This window comes from Phocoena sinus, chromosome 19, assembly GCF_008692025.1.
Source record: "Phocoena sinus isolate mPhoSin1 chromosome 19, mPhoSin1.pri, whole genome shotgun sequence".
NCBI lineage: Eukaryota > Metazoa > Chordata > Mammalia > Artiodactyla > Phocoenidae > Phocoena > Phocoena sinus.
This window is the reverse complement of record NC_045781.1, coordinates 15,359,681-15,386,741: the sequence shown is the minus strand read 5'-3', so window position 1 is coordinate 15,386,741 and position 27,061 is coordinate 15,359,681. Positions and strand designations below refer to the sequence as shown.

Below are 27,061 nucleotides of genomic sequence, written 5' to 3'. Positions count from 1 at the left end.
GACTCCGTGAGAGGTGAGGCCAGGGGCGCGCCTTTGAGCGAGGGGACCTGCCTACACCTTTAAGTGCGGGCGCGCGCGGGGCCTGCGCCTTTAAGCACGGGCGCGCGCACGGCCCTGGGTTCCCGGCGAGGAGGCCGCGGGAGCGCCCGGACCCGGCCCGCCTGCCCCGCACCTGCCTGGCCCCCGCCCCGGCCCCGGCGGGGGAGGGGTCTCTGAGCGCGGCCCCTCCCCCCTGCGCCCCGGCCTGTGCTGCGGTGCCCCCACCCCGCGTGTCCGTGTCTGTCCAGGCCTCGCCCCACCCCGGCCCCCGGGGCTGCCTGGCCGCCCCCCCGCCCCCACCGCAGCCGCCCCCCTCCCTCTGGGCCAGCCCCCGCCGCAGCCTGGGAAGCAAGTCGGGACGCCGCCACCCCAGAGCCAGGACCCGCACCCCGAAATCTGGGGCCTGCACCCCGAGATTGGCTCCAGAGATCTGGAAGCCCAAGCCTGGGAGCCTGATTTGGGGCTGGGACCCCAAGACCTGGAGCCTGAACATCAATATCTGGGGCTGAAATCTCAACATCAGTCCCTGGGACCCCAAGATTTGGAGCCTGAACCCCAAGAATTTGAATATGGACCCCAAGATTTGGAGCCTGAACCTCAAGATTTGGCATCTAAAACCCCAAATCTGGAGCTGAACTCTGAGCTCTGTGCCTGGGACCTTGAAATCTGGGACTGGATTCTCATTTCTATACCGTGGAACCCACTATTTGGGACCCCAACCCTGAGACTTTAGGCCTCAGATTCCAAGATCTGAACCCTGGCATTCCAAAGGGCCTAAACCTGAGTTTGGGCCTGAAGTCCTTGCTGCAAACCTGAATACTGAAATTTGGGGCAAATCTTGACTCAGAGCCCCAGTATCTGAACCCAGCACCCCAGTATCGGATCCCAAGACTGGACTTGGGACTCAGATCTTAAACTCTCCATTTGACTGTTTAGCATCCCAGGACTGGAGCTGGGAGACCATGACTCCAAGCAACCCAAACTGGGGCCTGGGTCTCTAAAACTGGACCCTTAGAGGCCCAATATTTGGAGATCTAGGACCCAAAGTATCCAGGTCTATCAAAGTATCAAGGATATCAAAGTGTCAGGACTCCGTGGCCACAGATCTGAGCTGAGACACAACAGACGGTCCCTCTACAGAGGCCTTGGGGACAGGGAAGGAATGACCAGGCACCCCCTCCAGACCCCTGACCCCCTTGGAGCTTGAGGACTCTGCTCCCTGGGGTTGCTTCCAGCTCAGGTAAGACTACTGGGAGGCCCCATAGTGGGGAGGGACTTGGGAGGAACTTTGTGACTGGGGGTGGAGGTAAGGATTACCAGGTTCCCCTGGGCACCTTTGGAGTTTCCCCAGGAAACAGATATCCCCTCACAAGGGTCTGCCTCCAGCTCCTGCTCTGCTTCAAACACTCTCTGGACATTTGGCCAGCCCTGCCCCTCTCTAACCTCCTCTTCCCCAGTTGATGGCATCTCCAGGTCTGTGACCCACTCACCACCACCCCCTCCCCCCACCCCGGCTCTCCAGCATCTTCCTACCATCTGTCTTATTTGATCATCTCCAGCTGCCTCTCCTGTCCACCATTCCGCTCTCCAGTCTCCTTTCTCTGCCTCTCCTCTCACTGACCATCTTTATTCACCTCTCCTCTCTCTGATCATCTTTGACACTTCTGTCCACTGTTCTTCTCTCTGGCTACCTCTGGCCACCTCTCCTCTCAGTGACCGTCTCTGTCTGCCACTTCCGTCTTTGATCATCATCTTTAACCCCCCTGTCCACAGCTTCTCTCTCCAGCCACCTCTGTCTACTGTTTCACTCAATGACCACCTTTGATATCGCTGTCCAAGGTACCGGTCTCTAATCATCTTTCAGCAACTCTCGTGCCCGTGTCTACCCCTGACCCTAAGCCTTGACCTGTGACTGTCTCTGACCATCTTTGACCTCTTTTTCTACCACTGTTCTCTCCAGCCGCTTCCATCCATCTCTCCTCTCTGACTTCCTTTATCCGCCTTTTCTCTCTCGGACCATCTTTCACCATCTCTCTTGCCCTCCACCCACTCCTGACTCCAGCTGCCAGTCTGTGACCATCCTGGCCTTTATTGAGCACCTCTCTTCTCTGTGTCTCTCTTGCTCATTGGTGTTCTCTGATCATTTCTAACATCTCTGGTTGCCTTTCCTCTCTCGGATGACTTCTCCCCACGCCCATCATCCTAACCAGCTGTCCCATGTCCAGCTGTCTCTGACATGTCTGTCCTCTCCTCCTCCCTCTGACTGCCTCTCTGCCTTTTGACCATTTTGGACCATCTTTGACCATCTCTCCTGGATCTGAACACCCCTGGCCACTTCCCCTCTCTGTCCACTTCTGATCTTCTTGACCATCTCTAACCACCTCTCTTCTCTGGTCATGTCTGGCTACTTCTAATCATTCCCACTACCCTGACCAACTCTCCTCTCTTTGGCCATCTCTGAGTATCTCTCTGACCATGTCTAAAGCTCTCTGGCTTACCTTCTACCCACCCTGACTGCTGATCCTGTTCTCTGACTGTCGCTAACCGTTTCGAATCACCTCCCTTCCCTCTGACCGTCTTTGCACATTTCTGCTCCCTGGGTTCCCCCGGGAAACATCTCTCTGAGTCTTTGACCGTCACCTCTGGCTTTTGATCTGTCTGACCAGTCCTCTCTCTGACCATCTTTGACCAAGTCTTCTGCTCTGTGACCTTCTCTTCTGGTCTCAGACCACCCCAACCCCCTTTAGCCACCCCCCCACTTCTGGCCTCAGCCCGCCCTAACGCCCCCCTTCTTCCCTGCAGGCCGACCCTGCCCGCGATGGCCGTCCTCCCTCTGCTCCTCTGCCTGCTGCCGCTGGCCCCCGCCTCGTCTCCACCCCAGCCAGCCACACCCAGCCCGTGTCCCCGCCGCTGCCGCTGCCAGACACAGTCCCTGCCCCTAAGCGTGCTGTGCCCGGGGGCAGGCCTTCTGTTCGTTCCACCCTCGCTGGACCGCCGGGCGGCCGAGCTGCGCCTGGCGGACAACTTCATCGCGACCGTGCGGCGCCGTGACCTGGCCAACATGACGGGCCTGCTGCACCTGAGCTTGTCACGCAACACCATCCGCCACGTGGCCGCCGGCGCCTTCGCTGACCTTCGCGCCCTGCGCGCTCTGCACCTGGACGGCAACCGGCTGACGTCGCTGGGTGAGGGGCAGCTGCGCGGCCTGGTCAACTTACGCCACCTCATCCTGAGCAACAACCAGCTGGCAGCGCTGGCGGCTGGGGCCCTGGACGACTGCGCTGAGACACTCGAGGACCTCGACCTCTCCTACAACAACCTCGAACAGCTGCCCTGGGAGGCGTTGGGCCGCCTGGGCAACGTCAACACGCTGGGCCTCGACCACAACCTACTGGCTTCCGTGCCCGCCGGCGCCTTTTCCCGCCTACACAAGCTGGCGCGGCTGGACATGACCTCCAACCGCCTAACCACCATCCCGCCCGACCCACTGTTCTCCCGCCTGCCACTGCTGGCCAGGCCGCGCGGCTCCCCCGCGTCCGCCCTGGTGCTGGCCTTCGGCGGGAACCCCCTGCACTGCAACTGCGAGCTGGTGTGGCTCCGGCGGCTGGCGCGGGAGGACGACCTCGAGGCCTGCGCCTCCCCGCCGGCCCTGGGTGGCCGCTACTTCTGGGCTGTGGGTGAGGAGGAGTTTGTGTGCGAGCCCCCCGTGGTGACACACCGTTCGCCGCCCCTGGCCGTGCCTGCCGGTCGGCCAGCCGCCCTGCGTTGCCGGGCAGTGGGCGACCCCGAGCCCCGTGTGCGCTGGGTGTCACCCCAGGGCCGGCTGCTGGGCAACTCGAGCCGAGCTCGCGCCTTCCCTAACGGGACGCTGGAGCTGCTGGTCACCGAGCCGGGCGATGGCGGCATCTTTACCTGCATCGCGGCCAATGCAGCTGGCGAGGCCACGGCTGCTGTGGAGCTGACCGTGGGCCCCCCGCCGCCCCCCCAGCTAGCCAACAGCACAAGCTGCGACCCCCCGCGGGACGGGGATCCTGATGCCCTCACCCCGCCCTCTGCTGCCTCGGTCTCTGCCTCCTCCAAGGCGGCTGACGCCGGGCCCCCTACCGACCGTGGCGTCCAGGTGACTGAGCATGGGGCCACAGCTGCTCTAGTCCAGTGGCCAGATCAGCGGCCTTTCCCAGGCATCCGCATGTACCAAATCCAGTACAACAGCTCAGCCGACGACATCCTCGTCTACAGGTGCAGGGTCCAGGCGGCGGGCAGGTTGGGTGGGGGAGCGAGGTGGAGGGAGGGCTGGAGGAGCACCTACTGATACCCCAGGTTGCAGCACTGGAAATGAGGCTGCAAGGTTACAAAGGCAATCAGACAGCAGAGGTAAAAGAAATCAGGCAGAGAGGGTAAAAGAAATCTGGCAGCAGTGGTAAAAATGAAAGAAGGCAGCAAGAATAAATACTAATCAGGCCAGAAGAGTAAAAAGATAATTGGGGGTGAGGGGCAAAGTTGAGGGGATACAAACCAACTTAAGTAGTAAAGAGAAGCCGGGTATTTCCAGATGACAGGGCTAGACTCAAGCCAGTCTGCAGGAAGAAAAAGAGATCAAGCGGGAGAGTACACGGATCATGGGAAAAATGCAGTGAGGCAGCCTGGCTGCAAAGGAACTCAGACCAGAGGCTAAAAGGAAAATGGGGGAGGACGTTACATAGAGATTAGGCTTTGCGTTTGTGCGGTGCGACCTGCTCCATGTGTTTGGAGTTCCAACGTGGTGACATCTCAACTTTTGGTTTTCTAAATCAAATTAAACCTAGTTCAAGCTCCACCTCTGGGTGACTGCTGGGGGCTCCCTTCTCCCTTCTCTTGTTGCAAACACAAAACTTGGGGTTTACACACTCCAAGAGGCGGGTTACATAACTTCTGCCCCCAAGCCGGAGAGCACATGGAACATCTGCTGTGGCCACATGTGGTCACTAGTGGTGGCTCTCATCCAGATGTGCTGACACATCTCACCCAAGTCCAGGCTTGCATGGATGCCTGTGGATGGCTCCCTGTTCTCACTGCCAGGCTGGGCCAAGGGTACAGTCCCTGACACCTGGCTGCAGAGGACTGGGCCTCCCAAGGCCTGGGGTCTTCACCTCGTAAACCCAGTACCTGGGTTCCCTGTGCCTCCCCAGAAGCCCAAACCTCAAAAGATAGTCACTTGATTTCCTTTTCAGTCCCGGAAATCCAATGAGCTTTTTCCACTCCCTTTCGTAGACAGCGGTACTCAGTAGATTCCATGGAGGGCCCACACCTGAAAATCACACAAGTCCTATCTACCTTGCCTGTCAGGGGACGGGACAAATACTCTCCTAGATCATCACCCTCCTAGAGATAATCATGGAGTTCCCTCATTAAAGCAGTTTAAGAATAAAACAGATTATAAAACAAGTTAAATCTGCAACAGGGTGCCATGCTACCAAAGGAAATATAGTGGAATTGGGTACTAAGGATAAAAGGGAATGGGAAAGATAAGGATAAATAGAAACCAGGCTAGAGAGATGAAAGAGAATCAGGGGACAGAAGTGGAAAGAAATAAGGCAACAGGGAGAAAAAGAACTCAGCAATGATAACTGAGGCACATCAGTTTAATGAAAATGGAGCCAGATGACAGGACGCACTGGAAAGCAGGCTGTGGATACGGTAATAATAACACAGCAGCGGCAGCGGGGCTTGGGGGACATTCATTGGCAGGTTAGAAGGAAATCGGGCATCAGCGGTATGGGGGGATCGGGTGGTTAGATTAGAGAGAATTCTAGGTTTAACACTAGAGGAAAGTCAGGCAGCTGGAAAAGGGAAACCAGGCACCTGCTGGAGGAAAGTCAGAGGAGCAGAGGGAAATTAGGTGAAGGTCTAGAGGGAGACTGGGAGGTGGGATTAGAGGGAAATTGGATGGACGTGGGGGGGGGGGGTGTGTGGCTAGAAGGAAATGGGCATCAGGTTAGAGGGATACCAGACAGCATTAGAACAAAACTGGGTGCTGAGTTGGAGAGATGTCTGGCAGCAGGGCTGGAGGGAACTCGGTGGTGGGCTGGCGGGAAATGGGGTAGTAAACTGGAGGGACTCGGGCAGTGAGCTAGGGGAGAGTAGGGTGGGGGGACCAGCGTGAAGTCAGGCAGGAGAGTGGAGAAAAACTGGTCAGCAGAGCTAGAGGGAACTTGGAGGCTGGTGGGAAATTGGGGGGCAGTGCAGGATGGGAAGCAGGCAGTGGGGTATAAAATGAAACCCCACGTGGGGGGCAGTGGGGCCAGCGGGAAGCTGGGCAGCAGCGCAGAGGGGAAGCGGGCAGCGGCACTAGAGGGAATTTGGGCGTTAAGGCCACAGGGAGATCACATGGGTATTCGAGCAGTGGGAAGATGAGAGGGTGGGCTCGGGTGAAACAGGCTAACAGAGGGATAGTGGAAAGAGGGATATTGGGCAGCTGATGGGTATCAGACCAAAGGGAATTCCGGTAGTGGTTACAGGGAACTCAGGGGCTAGGGTGAAATGAGACAGTGGCCTGGGGGGAAATCCTCCAGCTCGGAGTGTTGGGGCAGAGTGCAGGGTGGGTGCTGGGCAGCCGGAGACCTGACTCCCACCTGTCTGTCCCTCCAGGATGATCCCAGCCGACAGCAGCTCCTTCCTGTTGACGGACCTGGCATCAGGCCGCACCTACGATCTGTGTGTGCTAGCCGTGTACGAGGACGGCGCCACGGGGCTGACAGCCACACGGCCTGTGGGCTGCCACCGCTTCTCCACTGAGCCAGCGCCGCGGCCCTGCGGGGCCCCGCACGCACCCTTCCTGGGCGGCACTATGATCATCGCACTGGGTGGTGTTATCGTGGCCTCGGTACTGGTCTTCATCTTCGTGCTGCTTATGCGCTACAAGGTGCACGGTGGCCAACCCCCGGGCACGACCAAGGCACCTGCGCCTGTCAGCAGCGTCTGCTCCCAGACCAATGGCGCCCTGGGCCCCACGCCGGCCCCGCCGGCTCCTGAGCCGGCCGCACCCAGGGCCCACACCGTGGTCCAGCTGGACTGTGAGCCCTGGGGGCCCAGCCACGAACCCATGGGACCCTAGCTTCGCGCCCACCTCTATGGCCCTTCTGGCTCCAGGGGTAGCAGGACCCGGACACCCTGTGGGACCTGGCTCCAGACTCACCAAATTGCTCACGGTTTTTAAAACTCTGATGGGGAGGGTGTCGCGGGCACCGGGACACAACAAGAAAGTCCTATTTTTCTAAGCTTGGGCCTGGGCCCTTGCCCTTGTCTCTGTCTGTTGGGGCTGGGGGATCGTTCAGGGGTCTGGAGCTGGGATGCCCCCTCTAGGGAGAGAACCACCCCCCAGTTCTGTCTGAAGTCCCTGGATGAGGCTGAGGATGGTTATCCCTTTAACCAACAGACGTTCCTTGAGTGTCCTCTCTGGGCCTGCCCTGTGCTGGGTGATGCTGCAATGACTCAGGCAGCCCCCAGCCCTGCCCCTCAGACAGTGATAGCTCAGAGCGAGCAGAGTCGTGGTGAGGAGGGAAGCCTAGGAGACTGCAGGAGCCCAGAAAAGGGGCCTGTCTCAGCCCAGGGTGTGGTCAGGGAGGGCTTCATGAAGGAGACGTGATCTGAGAATGACGTCTGAAGGAGATAAATGGGCAAAGAGCAGTGGGAAAGGTGTTCCAGGCAGAGGGACAGCCCAAGCAAGGGCTTAGGAAGTGCCAGGCACTGGGGGTGCCGTGGTAGAAGTGAGGCAGGAAGGGTGGGCAGGGTTCAGGACCTCCAGGCTGAGGAGCTCAGACTCTAACCTGATGGTACTGGGGAGCCACAGAGGAGTCTATGCAAGGGAGGGAGAGGGTCAGGTTTGGGCTTTAGGAAGATCCTTCTAGCCATTATGAGGAGGGTGGACCAAAGGAGAAGACTGAGGTTGGGAGCCTGGGGGAAACCAGGGCAGGGACCTGGGTGGGCGAGGACAAGGCTGGACCACAGCCGGCCTGGGGGAGGGCACTAGGGGGTGAGTGAGAGAGACATTCAAGAAGCTGAGTGGATGGGTCATGGAGCTGAAGGGCTGTGGGGGAGAGAAGTGTCCAGGGTAAGGCCCAGGGCTCTGGCCAGGGGAGAGACAGTGGAGCTGCCCTGATACAGGACCGGGGAGGAGGGGCAGGTTTGGGGAAGGTGCTGAGGCCACTGTGGGACTTGGTGGATATGGAAGGCAGCCGTGCTCACCACTGTACCACCAGTGCCTCTGGGACTTGGTGGATATGGGGGGGGCCCAGAGGGTCAGCATGCCACCAAGGCGTGGCAGCCAGGAGGCCTTAGGACCGCTGGTCTAAGACTGGAACTGGGGACAGAAATGAAGCCTCTGTCAGCTGCGATGGGGAACTGAGGCCACCAAATTCTCCATATTTAAGGGACAGGCAAATAAAACCCTAGACTAAAAAACAAAGACTAAATAGGAGCAGTAGGTGAAGGGATGGATTGAAGCAAACCAGGCAAGTCAGACCCAAGTGACTCTTGTGTTTAATGATATCAAGGCTGCGGTGACCTCAGCGAGAGCAGTGTTAGGGGATCAGCTGGGCAGTTGCCAAATCCAGCTGATCTGAGAGGAGTAGGGAAGAAATTATAGACAAGGAGTGTAGACCCTGTGATTCTCGGGGTCTAGAGCCTGGTTCAGGTTGATCTGGGCCTTTCTGCCCCACGTCTCTCCAGGGCTGGTCGTCACTCAGTCTAGGTCTGCTCTAGGCTCCCCCACTCAGACACCAGGCCTGGAGGTTTGCAGGACTAAACCCTGGTCCTTGGAAATGTTGAACCTCACTGGAGATCCAGGAATGGGATTGGCAGTAAGAGGATAGCGCTCCCTGACTTCAGCTCACCTGTAGTGGTCCAGAGGCAGAGATGTGGAGGGAACTCGGGTTCTGTCATTCTACTCTGAAGTGATGTGTGAGGGGCATGGTGAAGAGAGCCCAAGACTGGTTGGGCCGTTCTCATCATCTGGCTCGCTTGACTTGTCCTCGTGGGATAACATCCTAGATTCTGGCGAAGCCTTCTAGATGGGTGTAGGCCTTGGACGTGATCCTACGTCGGCCAAGGGAACAACCTAAGTGCCAGGGACCTGATCTGACTCCTGAGTCCTCCAGCAGCATCCAGAGTCCTCCTTCTTCTTCTTGTTTGTTACCCTCGGTGGCTGAGGTCAGGTGAAGCCATCAGGGAGAGCGAGGTGTCTTGGGTAAAAGGGCCCAGGGGCTGGGAGGATGGGATGGATTCCTAGCGCCAAGCTACAAAATACCAGTGTCTGCCATGAGGGGGAGCCAGAGTGCGCCATCCCTCAACCCTCCTTTTAAAATCTGAACAATTTATTGTGTGCCCACTGTGTGCAACGTGCTAGGGATTCAATACTGAACAAATACAGGCCTGTCCTGCCCTCCCATGTCTCACCATTTGGTGGGGGAAACAAGGGTCAAATTAACAAGTGTAAAGCACGTATGGTGACAAGACAGGTCATGCAGGAGAGAGCCTTGGAACTGTGAGAGCCTATAACCAGGGGACTTGACCCAGGAAGAAAGGTTGAAGGAGGCTTCCTGGAGGAAGTAACGCCTCTGCTGAGATGCTCAGGTTGGAGTTAACTACACAGTGGGTGGAAAGGACATTCCATACAGGTGGAACAGCACTGCAGGAGGCCAGGGGGCTGGAGTGGGGTGAGGATAAAGGGAATGATGCCGTGTTGAGGCTGGAGAGCCAGAAGGGGGCAGATGACGCAGGGCCCTGTAGGTGGCTTGCAGGAGCCTGGGTTTTATTCTCAGTGGCACGAGAAGCCATTGGAGGGTTTTGAGCAGTGAGGAGAGTTAGTGCTCCCTGATCTCAAGGAAGCTGGCAGTTCTGTTTGCATGTTCAGGACAAAGGTGAAGCGCAGAGACCAGGGAGGGGGCTACAGTGATGGTCCGGGCCGAAAAGTGGCCGGACGAGTTTGGGACCTGAAGTGGATGGATTCAGAGATTTGAAACTACCTCACCAGAGGCCTCCATCCCCTACACAGAAGGGGACAATGTGGACCACTGTCCAGCTACCCTGTTCTCAGGCTAGATTGCAGAGACTGGGAAGAAGAGTTGTAGAGCCTAGGTCTCTGATATCCAAGGACCCAGTCCTTAGAAGGGGGAGCTGACTTCCCTGTAGTGCAGGAATTAAGGACCTTTTCTAGGTTCAAGTGCTGGGACTGAGGCCATGGCTGGTCGGGGGGAATGTGGACACAGGAAATGCAGGCCCAGAAGGCGGACACACCCCAGTGGTAGCTTATTACACATTCAGAAGTCGGAGGTGGGAGGAGGCCCATGGGGGCAGGCTGGTCCCTCTAACGTGGTCCCCTCCTGCCTCCTGCACAGAATGCCTGGACCATCCCCCACCCCCAGGCAGAAACAATACAACTGTGGACAAATGGTGACGTGTCTGGAATTTAAAGTTAAAATGTAGCTTGTCCAACATTGCCTGGCTGAGTCCGCCAGTTTCCTGAGCTCAGAGAGTGCTACTCTTTCCACTGCCCATCCTCCATCTGGCTTTGAGGATGCCCTGCACATTTTTGAGACCAGCTTTCCTGGGGCCAAAGCTCCAGGCTATTGGAGCATTTTCTTGAAGACACTGTAGTCCTGATACCAGGACTCTCCCCTGTCTGGGCCCTACCAGATCCAACCCATGTGTCTGGGTGTGGCTGATCCCCCGCAGGCCCTGAGTGTCTGGACATACCTGTGATCCCTTGAGAGGCCTCAGCTAATGCCAAGCCTTCACAGCTCTTTACCTGGGCACATATGTGGGAGAATCAAAGGGTCCTCAGAAAGGGGATGTTTCTTTTCTAGGTTGAACTTGGGCATGGCTCCAGCCTTTGATTCCTCCCTGATCACGCCTCACAAAAGCAAGGTTAAGTATCAAAGCTCAGTGTTGCCCTGACCTGTGCAGAGTGATGCTGGGAACACAGTGGTGACCAACGTAGCCCCAGATCCTGCCCTTATAGAGTTCAAGTCACCAAACAGTGGCAGCTCAAAGTGGTCAGGGCTGGGATGGGGGAAGCACAGGCAAAAATGATTAGGGCCTGTTTAAGCCCAAGGGACTCTGGGAGCCTGGAATGGGAGGTGGGGAGAATGCAAGATTTCCTGAAGGCAGGGCCGGCTTCATGGCAGCGTGCCCTGTGTAGTCGCCCAGTGCCCTGTGTTTAAAAGGACGCTGTGCTTGGCTGATGCCCTGCTGTCACCATCATGAAATTCTTAACGATTTTTGAACAAGGGACTCCACATTTTCACTTTGCACTGGGCCCTGCACACTTGAAGGGTATACAAAGAGAGCCGGGAGAAGAGAGGGTCTTCCAAAGAGAGAGAACATCATACGCAAAAGATAGGAAGGGAAGAGAGAGGATTGTGCGTTGGAGAGCTGGCCAAAGTTCCGTGTAGCTGGAGTACAGAGTGCGAGAAGGGGGGACGGTGACAGTGAGCTTAAGAAGTGGGCGGACGCCTGCTGCCAGGCTTACGAACTGTGACTCCACGCCAGGGGCACTGGAGCCACGGGAGGGGCAGGATCTGGTTTGGACCTTAGATCTATGGTGGGGAGGGGTACATGGCACAGAACAAGGTCAGGGTGGGAGGCTCATTTGCCTTAGGAGGGGTTGGGAGTGTCTGGCCACTGGTTAGGCTTTTGAAGAGCCTTGAATGCTTGGGTGACAGACACCCCAGTGTACCAGGAGACTGGCTGGGGAGATTCCACAGCCACAGGCTGAACCCAGAGCTTCATTTTCACTTGAAGATTTTCACTGTTGAGGGTGGGAGGGGAGTACACAAGGGTAGGTTAAAGGGTGTCACTGGTAAGTACTTGAAAATCTTTTTATATGAGAGCTCACATGCATAGACTGATGGAGGGGAATGCAAAATTGATGAGAATTTAGAGTATAAAATGTGAGACTTCAAAGGACTTTATTCTCGGTATATTCTGGCTTCAACTCTGTGGAACCCCCGGGGTACACTTCACTCTGGATGAAACATCGGTTCTTTGGGAACTTCCTCTTCATCCACAGCGCTGAATGCTATGGTCCCCAGGGCTGGGAACTCACCGCCTTCCTGCTTCTCCACTCACCTCTTTCTGGGGCATCACCCCCAACACACCCCAATGCCCCCGTTTTCCCTCTCTGCTGAGGCCCTTCACATTGCTGTCCCCGGCCCTGGCCCCTCTCCTAAACCCCGAGCCTGGCTTACCTTGGCTTCCTGGACATCCCCCAGGCCTTTCACACACACTGGGTCTCACACTGGCCTCAGCTTCTTCCCACACCTGACCCTCTTCCCCGGTCCTGTCTCAGGGCAACCTCCACCCAGCCTCCTGAACAGCCCGCCCACCTCTCCTTCCTCCCTTCTCAGGTCCCATCCTGTTCTAGCTCTGGCCTCACCCACCTGGGTTCCTGCATCTCCTCCCCCTGGGCTTCTGGCCTCAGTCTCACTCTCTGGTCCAGGGAGTCTTCCTAAAGCCAAACCTGGCCCTCCTCTGCATGGAGCCCTCCATGTTTCTCCAGGGTTCCCGGGACAGGGTCCCAGTTCCTCAGCCTGGTGGCACAGGCCTTGCCCCCTCCCCTGCTCCCTTGCCCAGCTCCATCTCTAGCACATGTGTTCAGGGACCTACCTGGCAGTCCAGTGGTTAAGACTGCACGCTACCACTGCAGGGGGCACATGTTCCATCCCTGGTCTGGAAACTAAGATCCCACATGCCTCGTGGCACGACCAGAAAAAAAAAAGTCTAGCACATATGTTCTCCACCTCAGGCTGGAAGGGAATCGCTGCTTCCTGAAAGGCCCACACCTTTATACTCCCACACCTTCCCTCACCTTAATCCCTGTGCCCTCCCTCACCTCCTCTGCTTGTGATGAAGAGCCTGGGAAGGATCTTAAGCAGGTGTGAAATGAAGCAACTGAAAGAAAGTCGGTTCCTTCTTGAATTCTCCCCCTACTCCTCCCACCAAAGGCAAGGGCTCTGGGGGGAAAGGGACTAGGGGTGCAGGCTCCTGGGACCTGAGGGAGGGAGGGGCTGGAAACTGTATCCAAGGTCCCTTGCCTTTCCCTGTCTAGAGCCCCAGGCTTGCCATTCCTCCCGGGTCCTCCATGGACGGTGCGGCTCCACTATTCTCCGGCTCAGGACTTTCTGGGAGGACGGGAGTGACTGAAAGCCATTGTCTTCCCTTGGGGAGTCCCACCCCCCAATCCTCCAGACCTCCACATCGGGCACATGGTGTCCTCTCCCGCCTGGCTCCAGTCCTAGGGGTCCAGGCCCCAGTCCCCACCTTCAGGTCCCCAGTCCTTCTCCCTCACACACAGAAAACCAGTTTCTATCCCCCTCCTTCTGCAGAATCCACAAAGCTGCTGGCACCCTGGCGCCCTCCTTCCCAGGATCCCAAAAGTCCAAGCCTGAAGCTCCTCCCTCCTCAGCAGGCTCAGGAGCCCTGCTCCTCTCCTCCTAGGAACCATGGTATTCTTGCTCCCTTCCAGCCCCTGATTTGTAATCCTCTGTCTCAAACTTGGAGCCGTCACCTCCTCCAAACACAACCACTTCCTCCACACTCGAAGGCCCTCCTCTGAAGAAATATCTTTCTTGTCTCTCTTGGCCTTTACATCTCTCCACCACGCTCAGCTCTCTCTACATTCCTTACTCTGCCTGTCTCTCTCCCCACACCCATCTCTCCATCTCCCTGTAATTTTCTTGTATTTTTTCCTCTCCCTCTTTCAGTGTCTCTGCTCATCTCTGTCTCTCCCCTCTTCCCTCTCTATCCCTCTCCCTCCGCTCTCTGTCTGCCCCTTCTCCCTGACCCCGCCCACTGTTTTAGGCCTCATTTTGATCCATGGCACCAGGCAGGCTGGAGCCAGTGTTAATGGGGACTGCAGTGTGCTGACCCTGGGAGAGTGTTGAGGGCCAGGCCCAGACATCTGGAACTATAAATGCCCCCACAATGTGCCCGGCCTCAGTCTAGCTCCTGGCAAGTGAGATCCCCAATCTTGCCTTTTTCCTGGGGCTTGGAGGTCCAAGCCCTTCTCTGGGATTCCTCTTGTGTCCCCTTCCACTCCTGCAGTAGGAGGGCTGGAGGGCAGACTGGCAGGAGAGACTGCACTGACTAGCCTGGATCTGTCCACTCCCTCTCCAGCCGTGGCTGCCCCGTGTGTGAGCACCTGCCCCGCTGTGCCTCGGTGCCCTGAGTTTCCTATGGGGTGAGTGACCCATGGGAGATGCAGAAGGCTGGTGAGCTGGTCTGGATCTACAGCAGAGGACTGGTTGTGCCGTCTGGGGTTGGGGGGCTGCCTGGCAAGTTCTGCAACAGGGTATTGGCCACAGTGGAGCTCCTTGGGACAGGGCCCTGGCCAGCTGGGACAGAGGACTATTTGGGCAGACTCTGTGACAAGGAATTGGCCAAACTGCTTGTGGGAAGGGGAACAGTCAGGCCTTTCTGGGACGACGGCCCAATGGAGGCAACTTTAAGTTAATGTTTATGTACCATTGTTCCGTGGCCTTTACGTATATTATCTCGTCTAATCTTCCCATAGCTCTGTGAAGTATGGGCTAAACACTACCTCTTACAGATGAGGCAAGTGTGGCCCAAAGAGGTTAAATACCTTGCCCACAGTTCACATGGCCAGGGAGTGGTAGAGTCAGGATTACGATATAATGGGTTTGGCCTCAAAATCCACCGGATTATGCTGACTCCTTCCTATCCCCTCCCGGTTCCCTCAGGCCCAGGGTCTGCATTTGTAGGTTTCCAGGGCCGTGACATCATCATGGCTTTCTTGGAGTACCGGCGCTGAGAAGGCCAACATCCGGCTGTACGTGTCGCCACCGCTCAAGGGGCCCCTGGTGCTAGTGAGGGCGCACCCCATGCACCATGGGTTCGCGGCAGGCGGTGGGCAGCGAGGTGCGCCTAGAGGCGTCGCGGCCGATGGGAGTGACAGTGATGACCGCGAGTAGGCGCCCCTCCCTGGACACGGCACTGGCTCTTCCGCGCCACCTGCTGAGTACCCATGATGTCGTGGTGACGCCGTCGCTGCAGCCCCACGACCCGCACAAGGAGTTTGCCATAGTGGCAGGCGCTCGGCCAACGTGCCTGAGCCTCAAGCCTCCCGTGCGGGTCCTGCTGGCCTGAATCTGTAGCTGTAGTTGAACCAGCACCTACACCTGTCTCCCTGCCCATGCTCATGGCTGAACCAGAGTCCAAATCCAAGACAGTGTCTTGGTCTGGGTCAGAAACTGCCTTAGTGGCCAAGCCGGGGCTCAAGGTGGTAGCAGTGACTGAACCAAGCTTAGAGGCTGTGGCTGTGGGGAAACCAGAACTTGAAACTGTATCTGGGTCCAAAATGATGTTTGTGACCAAATCAGAGATAGCAGCTGGGACTTCCCTGGTGGCACAGTGGTTAAGAATCCACCTGCCAATGCAGGGGACTTGAGTTCAAGCCCTGGTCCGGGAAGATCCCACATGCCGCGGAGCAACTAAGCCCGTGTGCCACAACTACTGAGCCCACTGCCTTGAGAGGCAGTGGGCTCAGTAGTTGCCCTTCAGTGCCACAACTACTGAAGTCCACACGCCTACAGCCTGTGCTCCGCAACAAAAGAAGCCACCGCAATGAGAAGTCCGCGCACCGCAACAAAGAGTAGCCCCTGCTCACCGCAACTAGAGAAAAGCCCATGCAGCAATGAAGACCCAACGCAGCCATAAATAAATAAATAGATAGTGGCTGTCTCTAGGAATGGGCAGGGGACCATCACAGGGGGAACCTGCTGGGCCTCTGGGTTACCATACATCTACACTCTGGATGGCTACTCTTTCCCCATGCCTGGGGGCTGCGCCTACATCCTGAGCAACTGCCCTCAGACCCTACCCAGAGGCCTCCGTTCCTTCCGGCTGTGGGTCGCCTGCTCTGGAGGGAGACAGCTCATGTTTTGTCGCAACGCACATCTCTGACGTCATCATCACTGCTGTCAAACAGGAGTTCCGTTTTTTCGGGTAAGAATCACACTGTGTGGAATCCTGGGAAACCCCATCCTTCTCTGTCCCTCATTTTTGTCATCTGTAAAATGGAGGCAATTATACAGGTCCACAGTCTCTTAGCTAAAATGATCGGGGCCAGGTGCATTTCAGATCTTAGAATTTCAAAGGGTCATACCATGCAAATGCCACATATTATATAATACCCCTAGTGGGTGTTACAAAATCACAAATATTAACGTCTTTACAGTGACATGTCTGAATATTCATACCAAATGGGATAAATTAAGACTACAAGCAGCTACATGTGAGGCACTATTGCTGCCAATTTAGTTCTAACATCAAACACACAAAACATCGTTCAGTCTTCAGACCACTTTTGCATTGGGGGATTGTAGATAAGGGATTATGGATCTCTAGCACCTACCTCGTCAGGCTCCTGTGAGGTGGGAATGAGTTAACGCATGAAAAGCACTTGGAACAGAGTCCAGCTCATGGTAAGTGTCATATGAGGAATGTTTGCTATGTTTATTGTCCCCTAACCCTGGCATCTGGAACCTCCAAATTCTCTGAGCTTTGGACATATCCTAGGACCACATGCAGCCACTGGCATGTCCCAAATTTTTCCTCAGGGAAGGTTTAGGGACATTGCTCTGGTTGGAAGCTTGTGGGAGCTAGACTATATTTAATTGTGGTTGCTAGCGGGGCAAACTGATGGAGGTTATGGATGTACGAAGCCACCTTTCAGCACCTTTCATCACTATAGAAAGACAATGGACTCTGGAGCCAGATGGCTTGGGTTCAAATCCCAACTTGACCACTTGTTATTTATATGATCTTCGGCAAATTAGTTAACCTCTCTGGGCCTCTGTTTCTTCATCTGTGAAATTGGGATGATGTAAAGACCTAATGCATAGGGCTGTAGTGAGGATTAAGTGAGATAATATAAGGAAAGCTCAGAAGGTGTATGTTGCTAAGACCTGATGCGTGAGCCCACGATGGTCCATACTCCTCTCCACATCTCTTAAGAGCTCACCCTGCCACTTAGGAGTCAGGAGTTCCCCAAGTGCTCTTATGGCTCCCCAGCATCCAGCAGCCTCCACTCCAGGTATCCAGTACCTTCAAATTCTCAGGGCTCCAGATTTTTTTTTTTTTTTTTTTTTTTTTTTTTGCGGTACGCGGGCCTCTCACTGCTGTGGCCTCTCCCGTTGCGGAGCACAGGCTCCGGACGCACAGGCTCAGCAGCCATGGCTCACAGGCCCAGCCGCTCCACGGCATGTGGGATCTTCCCGGACCGGGGCACGAACCCGTGTCCCCTGCGTCGGCAGGCTGACTCTCAACTACTGCCTCACCAGGGAAGCCCAGGGCTCCAGATTTTTACCCTCACCACTTGGGCCCCCATCTCCCAGGGACCTGACACTCCTGAATTCCTTCCTTGATTAAGGAATATTTTATTCTTATGTACCAGACCTTGTTCAAGAAACTGAGGACACGTCAGCAACAAAGACAGACAAAACCCTTGTTCTCACGGTGCTTATAGTCTAGCAGAGAGAGATAAGCAATAAATATAAGTTAATTACATAGTATGTTAGAAGATGCTACGTGCTAAAGAGAAAAAAAAATAGAGCAAGGAAAGTGAGATCAGGATTTCTGAGAGTACAGTTTTAAATAGGAGGGATGTAACTTAAGCCAAGTCTTAAAGAAGTGAGGGAGAGAGCCATGTGGGTATCTGAGAAAAGAGCATTCCAGGCAGAGGGAACAACAAGTGCCTAAAGTGAAAATCTGCCACCCATGTTAGAGGAACAGCAAGAGGTCCAGGCTGCAGTGGGATCGTAGTGCCGAGTAAAGGGAGAGATCACGGGAGTCAGGTTGTGTACGGCAATGTGGGCTCTTGCGGTAACTTTGGCTTTTATTCTGTGTGAGGTGGGAACCAAGGAAAGATTTTGTGCAGAGGACGGTTGAGATATCACTCACGTGTAAATAAGATCCTTGTGGCTGCCATGTGGGAAACAGACTATGGGGCTTGTGGAGGAAGACCAGTGAGGAGGCTTGCTGCAATTCTCCAGGCAGGAGATGATGGGGGCTGGTCCAGGGTGGAAGTAGTGAAAGAGAGTAAAAGGTGGGTTGGGAACCTTCTGGGGGGTGGCGTGGGGGCATAAAAACAGAAATCATGGGTTGGGAGAAGAGAGACACTCTCTGACCTGGAAGTTCTTGGTGGAGGCTCTCGGTAATTGTGGGAAAGACCTTTGGGTCCTGGCTGAAGGCTGTCCTATTAACTAGAGGAGGTGGGCACGCCTAGCTCCTTAGTGGAACAACTTATCTGGGTTCCTCAGAGGAGGACTTCTGAGTTTTGCATGAGGACAGAACTGGGTATTGGAAACAAGACTCCTGGTTAGCAGATGAGGGTGAGACCTCGCAAAGCCCCAGTACCCCAACCTTCAACCCCCTCAGCTTTCATCCCTCACCCCTCCTCAAATGCTCAGGAATTCAGCCTTTCTGGTGAGCCTGGCTCTTGGGTTGCCAGGTGAACCAGCAGTGGCTACAGCTGTCGGCAGCCCTGAGTATCACAAGGCTTTGGCTGTACTTCCACAGCTCCGAACTACGGGCAGAGGCAGGTCTGGGGCAAGAGCCGCCTGCACTGCACTGTCTTTGACTGGCAGCTCGCGATGTCTCTGCAAGTGACCAAACGTTACCGCGCACACATGTAGGGCCTGTGTGGAAATTTCAACGGGGACTGGACCCATGATGTGGGAGGTCCCGATCTGCATGTCTTCTTGCATAATTGTGCCCTGCAGCTGCCTGATGCCCCGTGCCAAGCCCCCTAGGCTGCGCCCTGCATCAGACCTGTGTCGCCACCAGAGACCCCAGGGCCCTGTGCTGTCCTCTTGTTCTGAACGGGCCCTTTAGCCACTGCCACGACCTGATGCCACCTAGACCCTTAGAGACCAGCAGCAGTGCTTGGATCTGCAACCGAGAGACAGCTTCCCCAGCTATCCATTTGTGCTTTGCGACTTGCACTTTGTGCGTGGCCCTCCAGGTCTATGGGCACACCTATCAGCGCCTGGGTGTCAGTGTCAGGAACGCATAAGTCTTGGGGTCGGGGTCTGTGGGTCCTGAGGGTGAAGCATTCTAGTTCCTGGGGTCCAGAACTACTCAGTTCTAAAAGGCAGGATTCGTGGACTTGATGCATGAAAAAGTCCTCTAGGCAGCGAGGACTCCAGGCTCTGGAGTGAGGGTTCTGTATCCCATGGCCTGACTTTTATGTGCTGGAGAAGGGACTTCTGGTTTCTGAAGACAGAAACTTTACTCTGTGAGATGGAGTTTGCTGGGGCTGGGGGCTGGAAAGCTTCCGCTCTAGGGGCACCAAGCTACCTGAGGATGCTTTGGCCTGGACCTTCAGCCATAGCTTCTTGGTGGGTTCCCTGAGCGAGTGTCTGGGTGCTGCTGGCAAGATGCTGTCACTGCCACCATGCTGTCACTCTGCCAACCACCAGAACCCCAGCCCACTTTGCCCACATGTGTGACGTCCTCTTTCACCTCGGGGCCCTTCCAGCTACACCCTAAGCTGCTTGCACCAAACCCCCATGTCCAAGATTGCATGGTGGACGTATGCCTGGGCATTGGCCTATGCCCAATGCTAAGTGTCTACTGTGAAACCTGCCAGTTGCTGGGTGGCCAAGTCTTCCGCTGGCAGAAACTGAGCCAGTGCAGTGGGTGTCCAGGGCCTCGGTCCAGCCTTTCCATCTTTGCTCATCTGGGGCCCCCCTCCTGACCCAGTTTCAGCTCTGTGTTGCCCATCTCAGGGTGCCAGCCCCTCCCTGCACAGGTTAGTCCCTGAGACCTTGTACTTCCCACTGTGCCAGCCTCCAGCCACCCCTCCACGGCCCATTATGGTCCAACCTTTGCCCATCCTAAAGTGTCAGCCCAGCTCTGATGGCAGCCCAGCCCCCAGCTCTTATCCTTCTCACTTCTCAGCCCTGATTATGGTCCAGCTCTTCAACCCTTACCTCTCAGGAGCTCAGAGCCGTTCATGGTCCAGCCTCCAAGGCCTTATCCGTCCCAAACCCGTATGGGTCAGCTGTGCCTCTGATCCATGGTTGGCCACCTGGTATTCATCCCCTTGAGGGTTAGCTTCAGTTCTGCCCAAGCCAAGCTTTCCAGCCCTTACCCCTGCAGGGCCCCAGATGCCCCATCCCAGCCCCAGAGGTGGGGGGTGAGACTCCAGCAGCCACTTGCCACCAAGGAACCCTCCATTCCTACTCCTTCCCTCAGGCCGGCTATGCCCTGCACGCCCACACTACTCGCTGTGCACTCCAGGACGGCCAGACACTGGCGCGGGGCTGGAGGGGCCGCCCGGCTGGGAGGGTGACCGACGCTGTCGCGGGGGCTGCGTGTGCAACGCAGGCCTCGTGCTGAGTGGTGTCACCTGCGTGCTCACGGCTCAGTGCAGCTGCTAAAGCGCTGGCCGGCTGCTACCTCCCACCCGGTGCACCGCTGCCGCGGCTGCCACCTTGGCGGCCAGGCGGCCTGCAAACCCTGCCGCGCAGCCCGGGGGCAGCCTAGGCCTCTGCCTCGCCTCCGGTGAGCTCTATTACCCCACCTTTGAGGGCGCCACCTTCCACCCTCTGGTCGCCTGCACCTATTCGTTGGTGAGCACAGGCACGGGTTGCCTTCGGGGTATGTGGCCCTTCGAGGTGGTGCTGGAGGTAGGCTCACGGATGCTCAAACTCCACCACGTGTTGCTCCACACACAAGGCCGCCGCTTCGGCCTCGACCCGCTGCCAGGATGGGGATGCGTCAGGGTGAGCTCCTGTCCCGCGTCTGCCACTTCCCTCCCATTCCCTCTTCACCCCAGCACGCCCACCCCACCTGTCTCTCCCATCCTCCAGTCTTCATCTCCGAGTAGTTTTTTCCTCTGCCTGGGTTTCCCTGCACCTTCCCATGCTCCCCAACTACCATCACCTTTTCCCCACTCCAACCCAGCCTCCCCTGACCCTGGTTGCTGCTTGCCCAGACGCCTTCCCTGCGTGCCCCTCTCTCACCACTGCCCTTCCTCTGGCCTCTCATCCCCTCTCCGCCTCCTGCCCCCCGCATCCCCCTCCTCCTCCCTGGCTCGACAGCCCTCCACTGCCTCCCCATCCCCCAGTCCATGGATGCCCTCTAGGTCTGTCTCCTGTCCTCCTCTCCCCTCTCATCCTTCACCCGCATGCCCACCCCACCACTCTCCCTCCCCTCCCTTCCCCCACCTCCTGTCTCCACAGGCGTCCTTCCCCTCCTCCGGCCTTCCTCCTACACAGCACCCACTCCCAAGCCCACAACACCCACTCCCAAGCCCACGGCACCCACTCCCAAGCCCACAGCACCCACTCCCAAGCGCCGCCCTGAACGCCTCTTCCCTTGACTCCTCTCTCCCCCTTCCTTCACCTCCTCGTCAGTCCGCTCACCCCTCCCACCCCTCTGCACTCTCCCCTGTTCTGGCACACCACCTCTCTCAGCCTTTGCACACACACCACCACTCCGTCTTCTCCCTGATGCTCCCCAGGCCCTGATATCGCCCCTCACTCTAGGCCTCTTTTGGCTGCCTGCCCTTCCCACTGACCGGAGGTGGGTGCGCACCTTCGTGTGGCGGGGGCGCCGTCTGTGGTGCTCGTGGCTTGGAGGCCAGTGGCTGCTCTTCCAGTGCAGCTCCCATGTGAGCCTGCCGCTGCCTGTGACCTCCTGCAGCTTCCCATGCAGCCTCTGGGGCAACTTCAACAGCAACATGACAGATGACCTGCAGCAACCGAGGCCCGGGTCTGTGCTGCGCTGTGTTCCTGCCCAGATGCCAGCTGTCCAGCAGCCACTGAGGACAGGGGCACAGACCCAGCACCTGCGGCCTCCTGTGTGAGCCCAGTGACCTGCTGGTACCCTGCCACCCATGCCTGCCGCCAGAGCCCTTCTTCTGGGTCTGTGTGGCCGACAAGGGACCTGCCCACAGGAACCTCAAAGTGCTCTGGCCTCCATGGCCGCCTGCCGGACGGCTGGTGTCAGTGTGCAGCCCTGGAGGGCGCCTGGCTTTCGCTGTGAGTCATTGCCGGTGGGGTCGGCAGTGCAGACCGTGTCTGGTCTTCTGTCATCCCACAGGTGTTAGTGGAGGACCAGCAAGTGCCAGGCCCACGAGGGAGATACAGCGCCAAATAGGACAGAATCCTGCACACATTCTTGTTGGGAAAACAGATTTTATCTCTTAGCTACATTTACAGAGCACCCATTCTATATCAGACCCTGTGTTGAGACAGTGGGTCTCAAATTATTGTCCCTAGACCGGCAGCATCAACAACACAGGGTTTGTTTACGATGCAAACTCTTGCCCTGCCCCAGATTTACTGAATCAGAAACTCTGGACTGGGTGGGACCGAGCAACCTTTTGTAATGAGCCCTTCACGAGATTCGGATGCTAGGCTAGGTTTGAGAACCTCTGTTTGACCTGCTTTAAGTCAGCTCACTCCATCTTTGAACCGCTCTAGGAGATAAGGACAATCATTGCCTGCTTTCTACGGTGAGGAAACTGAGGCACAGAGAAGCTAAGTACTTCCCTAGATCTCAGCCAGTAAGCGGCAGACCTGGCCTTTCCACCTGGCTCCAGAATCCTCCTGGCCCTCTATGCTTTAGTATCTTTCCAACAATGATGTAAAAATAGTTCCAGTAATAACGTGAAAAGAGCAGCTGGCTTTATTGAGTACTTGCTCAGTGCTAAGCCTTGTTATTACCTTAACTGATTCTCACAACAGCCCCATCAGGCAGGTTTTTTTTTTTTTAATTTATTTATTATTTATTTTGGGCTGCGTTGGGTCTTCGTTGCTGCACACGGGCTTTCTCTAGTTGCAGTGAGTGGGGGCTACTCTTTGTTGTGATGCCCAGCCTCATTGTGGTGGCTTCTCTTGTTGCAGAGCATGGGCTCTAGGCATATGAGCTTCAGTAGTTGTGGCGTGCAGGCTCAGTAGTTGTGGCGCACGGGCTTAGTTGCTCCGCAGCATGTGGGATCTTCCTGGACCAGGGCTCGAACCCGTGTCCCCTGCATTGGCAGGCGGATTCTTAACCACTGTGCCACCAGGGAAGTCTAAGCAGATATATTTTATGGATGAGGGAAACCAAGTCATCGATGGTTAAAGAATTTGCCCAATGTCATACACCTAGAAAATGACTTATCTGACATCTGAACATTTGTTCACTTACTTAACAGATTCTCATCAACTTTGAGTCTCTGTGTCCACATGTCTCCTCCATGTTCCTCATGGACTCTTGGTCCCACCTTGACTTTCTCTGTCAGTGTCCACCCCTCTCTGACCCCTTCCTGCCTCTAGGTTCAAATGCACCTGGTGGGAATTTGTTTGGCTTGCTTTTTACTTATAGATTGATGACCATTCCCACCTCTGCCTGCCATGGTCATTTGTCCAGCCTTGGCCCAACTAGCTATGGCAGAGGTGGGGTCATGGGGACACAATGTGGCCACTGTATCAGGTGATAATCTTTTTTTTTTTTTTAAGGATTTTAATTTTATTTATTTATTTTTTGGCTGCGTTGGGTCTTTGTTGCTACGCGCGGGCTTCCTCTAGTTGAGGTGAGCAGGGGCTACTCTTCATTGCGGTGTGCGGGCTTCTCATTGTGGTGGCTTCTCTTATTGCAGAGCACGGGCTCTAGGCGCATGGGCTTCAGTAGTTGTGGCATGTGGGCTCAGTATCTGTGGCTCGCAGGCTCTAGAGCACAGGCTCAGTAGTTGTGGCTCACGAGCTTAGCTGCTCCGTGGCCTGTGGGATCTTCCCGGACCAGGGCTTGTGTCCCCTGCATTGGCAGGCAGGTCGTTAACCACTGCCAGGGAAGCCCTATCAGGTGGGACTCTTAGTGGCAGTGTCAGAATCCCAGACTGAAGAAAGAAAAAAAAGGACTTGAAGCACATGTAACTGCAAAGACAGAGGGTATTTCTATTTTCAGGCTTAGCTGGATTAAGAATTTTCAATTGCAGTTAGAAGAAATGTTTCTCTCCTTCTCTCTCTTGGTCTCTCTTCTGTGTCTTGGACTTCCCCTCCCTCCTCTCTCTGTGTTAGCTTTATTCTCAAGCAGATTCTTCCCTTGTGGTAGCAGCAAGGCTTCTGCAACTTCAGGCTGACGATTCTACCAGCTTCAAAGCCCTCTTCCAAAATGTAGCACCCTTTCCCCACTGGCCCCAGCCAAAGTCCTAGAGTCCCTACCCATAGACTTTGCTTGAACAATTATTGGGGCCAAAGGAATAATCTGATTAGCCATCCCCGATTCCTGTACCCACCCCGGAGCCTGGATGTGGAGTCATCTCAACCTACATGTTGAAAGTAAGGATGGGTGGCTGTCAAAAAGGAGGTATCATTGTCAGAAGGATGGGAGGACAAAAAAGACATCCACTACTAGAGTTTACTGACAGGTTCCGCACAGGCCCAAACAGGTGGATAAGAGGTGGGATCACTTGGTGGTTCAAGAGATGGTCAACCCTTTTCAGTAGGGGCTGGGAGTGGTGGGTGGGGCAAAACCCCAGAAGACAAAGAGCAGAGAAGCCATGTCAGTCATATCTAGGACCCATTAAAGTAGCCAGCACACGACGTGGTATGTAGACATTGCTCAGTCATTGCTGGTTATTACTGCAGATATGATTAATCCAGGGGGGAGGTCCCTCAAGAAGGATGCAGCCTCAGGGTGCTGGTGGGATGGATGGTAGGCCCCTGGCTTGCCTAAGCCTGACAAGCCGCCTTTTCCCAGCCATGCAGTCTCCCCCCACCCCCACCCCCACCCCCGCCCCCGTACACAGCCTCTACAGCTTGTGTGGAACCCCTGCCCCGTGGCCTGTCCGTGTGTCCAGGAGGTGCAGCTTCCCACTCCCTGCAGGTGTGATGATGGATTCTTCCAGGCGTGGGCTGACTGCATCCCTGTGGACCACTGTTGTTGCCTCCGCAATGGCCAATACTTCCCTGTGAGCACATCCTCTTGGGTCCTTGTTAGAGTTTCACATGGATCCTTCCACTTTGCCTTTGATTCCGATGCACTTCCTTGAATGGGGCTCATGTCACAACCTCTAGACGCCCTTCCTTTTAGTACCACCTCCCCTTTCACCCTCCCTCCCTTCCTCCACAGCCTGGCCAGACTATCCTCTTAAAGAATTGCCCCTCCTATACCTGCCAACCGGGGGACAGTGTGACCTGCAGCTGCCCTACAAAGTAGGTTTGTGGATCACAGATGGACCCCTAGGCTGTCAACTGCAAGGTGACCAGGGCTGTGGTCTGAGGGGTCAGAGATTGGGGCATGACTTCTGGGTCTTGGGAAGGAGGGGACTGGTGACTCAGACTCCTAGGACTCTTGGGTCCCTGACCCTCTCTCTCCCCCACAACGACCTTGGCCCCTGCTCTGAGACCCACGGCCTCACTGCTGGTTTCCCCACCATTGCTCCCCGGCCCCAGTCCCCAGTGCCCAGCTAACTCCAGCTTTGTCCCATGTGGCTCTGCATGAACAGCCACAGGTATCAACCCCTCAGCCCCAGAGCACTGTAGCTGCGCCCGTGCCCTTACCTGCCCGTGCCTGTCTGGTCATCTGCTGCCTTGGAGGGCTGATGCGTGCCCCGTGCCCACTGCTCCTGCTTCCTGCACCAAGGCTGCACTTTCTGGACAGACAACTGTGTTCAGCATGGCCACTGCCTGGCCACTGGGGCCCTGGTAAGCAACATGCCCCAGTGATGGCCTGAGAAGTGCTGTGGTCATTGCAAGGCTGCCACAGGTGGCTGGTGTCACTGCCTGTTAGCCTAGTCCCCACCCAGCCCCACTGTCCTGGAGGAGCCACTGGTCTCCACTGCTACTGGAGACTTCCACTCCCGCACATTCGGAGAAGCCCGCTGTGAATCCCCGGGCTCCTGTGTCTACCGCCTGGTGGGTCTCTGTGGCATAGCCCATGCCAACCTTGACCCCTTCAGTCTGGATTTGATCCCTTTTCTGCAGCCACGTGGCTGCACCAAGGGCCAGACCCTCTCAGCCAGTCTGATACTGGACATGAGTCCGAAAGATCTCAACCATATCTGGGTGAGGTTTCTAAGGCCCACACTGACCCACCACCCCTCACTGTCCCCACTACCCTCAGGTAACCCATAGTAACCCCTTTTTCCTGCTGGTGCCCCCATTATTGACTCTCCCACTGGTCCTGAAAGATATCTACTCCAATTCCCTAGTGGCCCTATTCATCCCCTACCAATGGCTACTGACCCCCTCTCTCCTCATTGACTTGCTTGTTGACTCCTTCCTACTGACTCTCACTTGTCATTATTTACCACCCTTGAGACTCCTATTACCCTCCTATTAACTCTGAGTCCTCATTTGACTCCCTAATTGACTCCCCTTTAACCCACAGGCTCAGCCCTGACCTCCCCATTGACCCTCCCTTTCACCTCCCCATTTAACATCCCCTTAAGCCATTGCCTCCCCAAGTGATGCTTCTATTGTTATATCCACTTGCCCATTAACCCTACTTACTGCCCTGTTGACCCCACCCCACACCCTTCCCCCATTTATCTGTACTGAGCTATCTATTTGACACTCCCAGGGATCCATGACTGGCCCATTAATGGCCCCATTTACACCCCTGTGGAGCTTCCCATTGAGCTTCCTAGTGATACTGACTCCTCCATTGAATTCTTGGACCTTTCTGTTATCCTAATTCAGCCTCTTTGACTCATTATCTCATTCACTGAGACTTTCAAAGTGCCCTATTAATTCATCGGCTCACCTTCTGACTCCACCCGAACTTACCCACCAGCTGAGTCCTCCCATTGCCACCCAAAGCCATCTAAGCCTTCTCTTGACCCTCAGTGATGCGTGGATTTGTCCATCCACTTCTTCCATTTGCCCTCTTCATGATCCTCCCCTTGATCTCCCACTGACCCCTCCCTACTGACTCCCTAATTATCCTTTTTACCCCTCATTGATCTTCCATTGACCCCTCATTAATTCTGACGATCTAGTCACTCTACCATTGATTCCTCATTGGGTTCTTT

At 55.9% G+C, this 27,061-nt stretch overlaps 1 protein-coding gene across 1 annotated transcript; it reads left to right on the top strand.

Annotated features, from left to right (window-relative positions):
* Positions 1 to 344: 344 nt before the first annotated feature.
* LRFN3 (leucine rich repeat and fibronectin type III domain containing 3) lies at positions 345 to 7,278 on the top strand. The gene is made up of 3 exons (XM_032614526.1): positions 345 to 1,279; positions 2,842 to 4,278; positions 6,667 to 7,278. The coding sequence occupies exons 2-3, from the start codon at positions 2,858 to 2,860 to the stop codon at positions 7,130 to 7,132; spliced, it is 1,887 nt and encodes a 628-aa protein (XP_032470417.1). The 5' UTR covers positions 345 to 1,279; positions 2,842 to 2,857; the 3' UTR covers positions 7,133 to 7,278.
* Positions 7,279 to 27,061: the final 19,783 nt, after the last annotated feature.

Bases quoted from the DNA above. Each gene is read 5' to 3' on its own strand.
- LRFN3 (XM_032614526.1), top strand. From the start codon at position 2,858: ATGGCCGTCCTCCCTCTGCTCCTCTGCCTGCTGCCGCTGGCCCCCGCC. The intron at 4,279-6,666 runs GTGCAGGGTCCA...CTGTCCCTCCAG, and splicing joins GACGACATCCTCGTCTACAG to GATGATCCCAGCCGACAGCA.